This window comes from Sardina pilchardus, chromosome 19 (genome assembly GCF_963854185.1).
Source record: "Sardina pilchardus chromosome 19, fSarPil1.1, whole genome shotgun sequence".
NCBI classification, from domain to species: domain Eukaryota; kingdom Metazoa; phylum Chordata; class Actinopteri; order Clupeiformes; family Clupeidae; genus Sardina; species Sardina pilchardus.
Genome location: NC_085012.1, coordinates 6871993 through 6873539, shown reverse-complemented (window position 1 = coordinate 6873539; position 1547 = coordinate 6871993). Strand labels below are relative to the sequence as shown.

General features: G+C 43.4%; 1 protein-coding gene across 1 annotated transcript in view; it reads right to left on the bottom strand.

The window, feature by feature from the left end:
• The window catches only part of adarb2 (adenosine deaminase RNA specific B2 (inactive)), a 121941-nt gene extending 120809 nt beyond the window's left edge, over positions 1-1132 (bottom strand). Inside the window, exon 1 of the mRNA XM_062521352.1 lies at positions 1012-1132. Within this exon, the coding sequence (XP_062377336.1) occupies positions 1012-1114 (103 nt within the window). The 5' untranslated portion in view covers positions 1115-1132. The remainder of the gene's footprint in view (positions 1-1011) is intronic.
• Positions 1133-1547: the final 415 nt, after the last annotated feature.

The following is a 1547-nucleotide window of genomic DNA, read 5'->3' as shown; positions in this document are numbered from 1 at the left end:
GTCATTTATCATTCCCATCTACATTTCTACAGTATTTCCCTCCCCTTGCAATATACTTAGAGAACTGTAAATTGCCTCTTTAACCCTATTTTATACAAACGATAAATAAATAAGATTAGTGTCTGCATGTGTTCCTTTCCTTCCAACTAAAGTCAAAAGACATGTCTTCCACATAAACCATCTGCTGAAGGCAATATTACTAAAGGAGGAGAGAGAAATGCTGATAGATCGCTTCTCGTGTGAGGGGCACTTTCGGTCAGGGACATTAGGCTACGGTCATGTATACTAATATGAGGTACTAAACAGATGCCCTTGTTCTACCGCGGTATTCCCCGGAGTTCCAAGTTCTATGAATAGGACTCTTTAATTCAGTGAACTGAATAGCTACTCCGCCGATGAATTTAGAGATAGTCGCCACTAAGTGAATTAAAATAAACGAATAAAATAATATTTAATTTGACATTCGTGTAGTCTTGCATATGCTTTCTCAATTGTAAAGCATTTGGCTTTTGGTTCCATTGGTTACATACACATGAAACATAGAAGGCGACAGATACATGCCATCCACGTTAATTTGCTTAAAATGTGAAGGATTTCCCAAAACAATACCTTTGGCGCTGGGGTGGTTAATATTAAGCTATTGCGTATTAATAACAGTTAGCAGGCGTAATATTCAAGGCGTCTTCTTTGTTTGGAAAGTTTAGGGAAGGCTGACTGACCATGGCGATGGGGGACAATGAGGCGACCTTAGCGCGACACAAACCAGAAGGTTTACGCGTTTGGAAATTGAGACAGCAGGACGCACGACCGAATGAACACAGACAATATTTACCACAAATTCCTTCATACCAATGGCTAAAATATTTCAAATCGCTAGCGTGTGGGTCGGTTTCCGCTAAATATCTGACTCGCAATGCTGTCGCAGGTGTCTTAGGATTTGTCAAGGTGCGCACGACCTCTGTCATTCCCCTCAAGCGTGAAAAAAGAGACCGGAGCCACTAAAAAGTTTACCTTTTCTTTTCGATCTCCGCCTCCTTCTCCGTTTGAACTTGCATTTCACGTGGCTGTTTGGTGTTCCTGATGCGCGGGTGTTGTTACCAAGAACCGATGCCATGGCAAGATCACTCGCAGAGCAGTGCAATTTGATGAAGCGTGCGAAGTTGTCTCAGTGAAGTTGTTGCCTCAGTTCAGTGCTTAAACAAAACCACGACGTCGTTGTTGTCAGTAATTGGGGCGTTCTTTACTTCCCTTCGCACTTTTATAAAGGGAATACGTCTTGCTGCTAAATCTCAGAGTGCAAAAAGATTATCTCAGAAAGTCCTGTATGCTTGCTCCCTGTCCGCGGCATCGTATTTGGAGCACAGCTTGACAGTTCGCACTGAGCTCTCTTGCTCGCAAGGGCGTTATGTAGAGGCTTCCAGTCTTTCTGCACCTCTGCGATTTTTGGCACCAGCCACTTTGAATCCAATCATGCAGGGAGCCTATCTATTTGCTGCCGCAAATTCTAATTAGACCCAATCATGACTGTCGCCGCGCCGTGACATCAT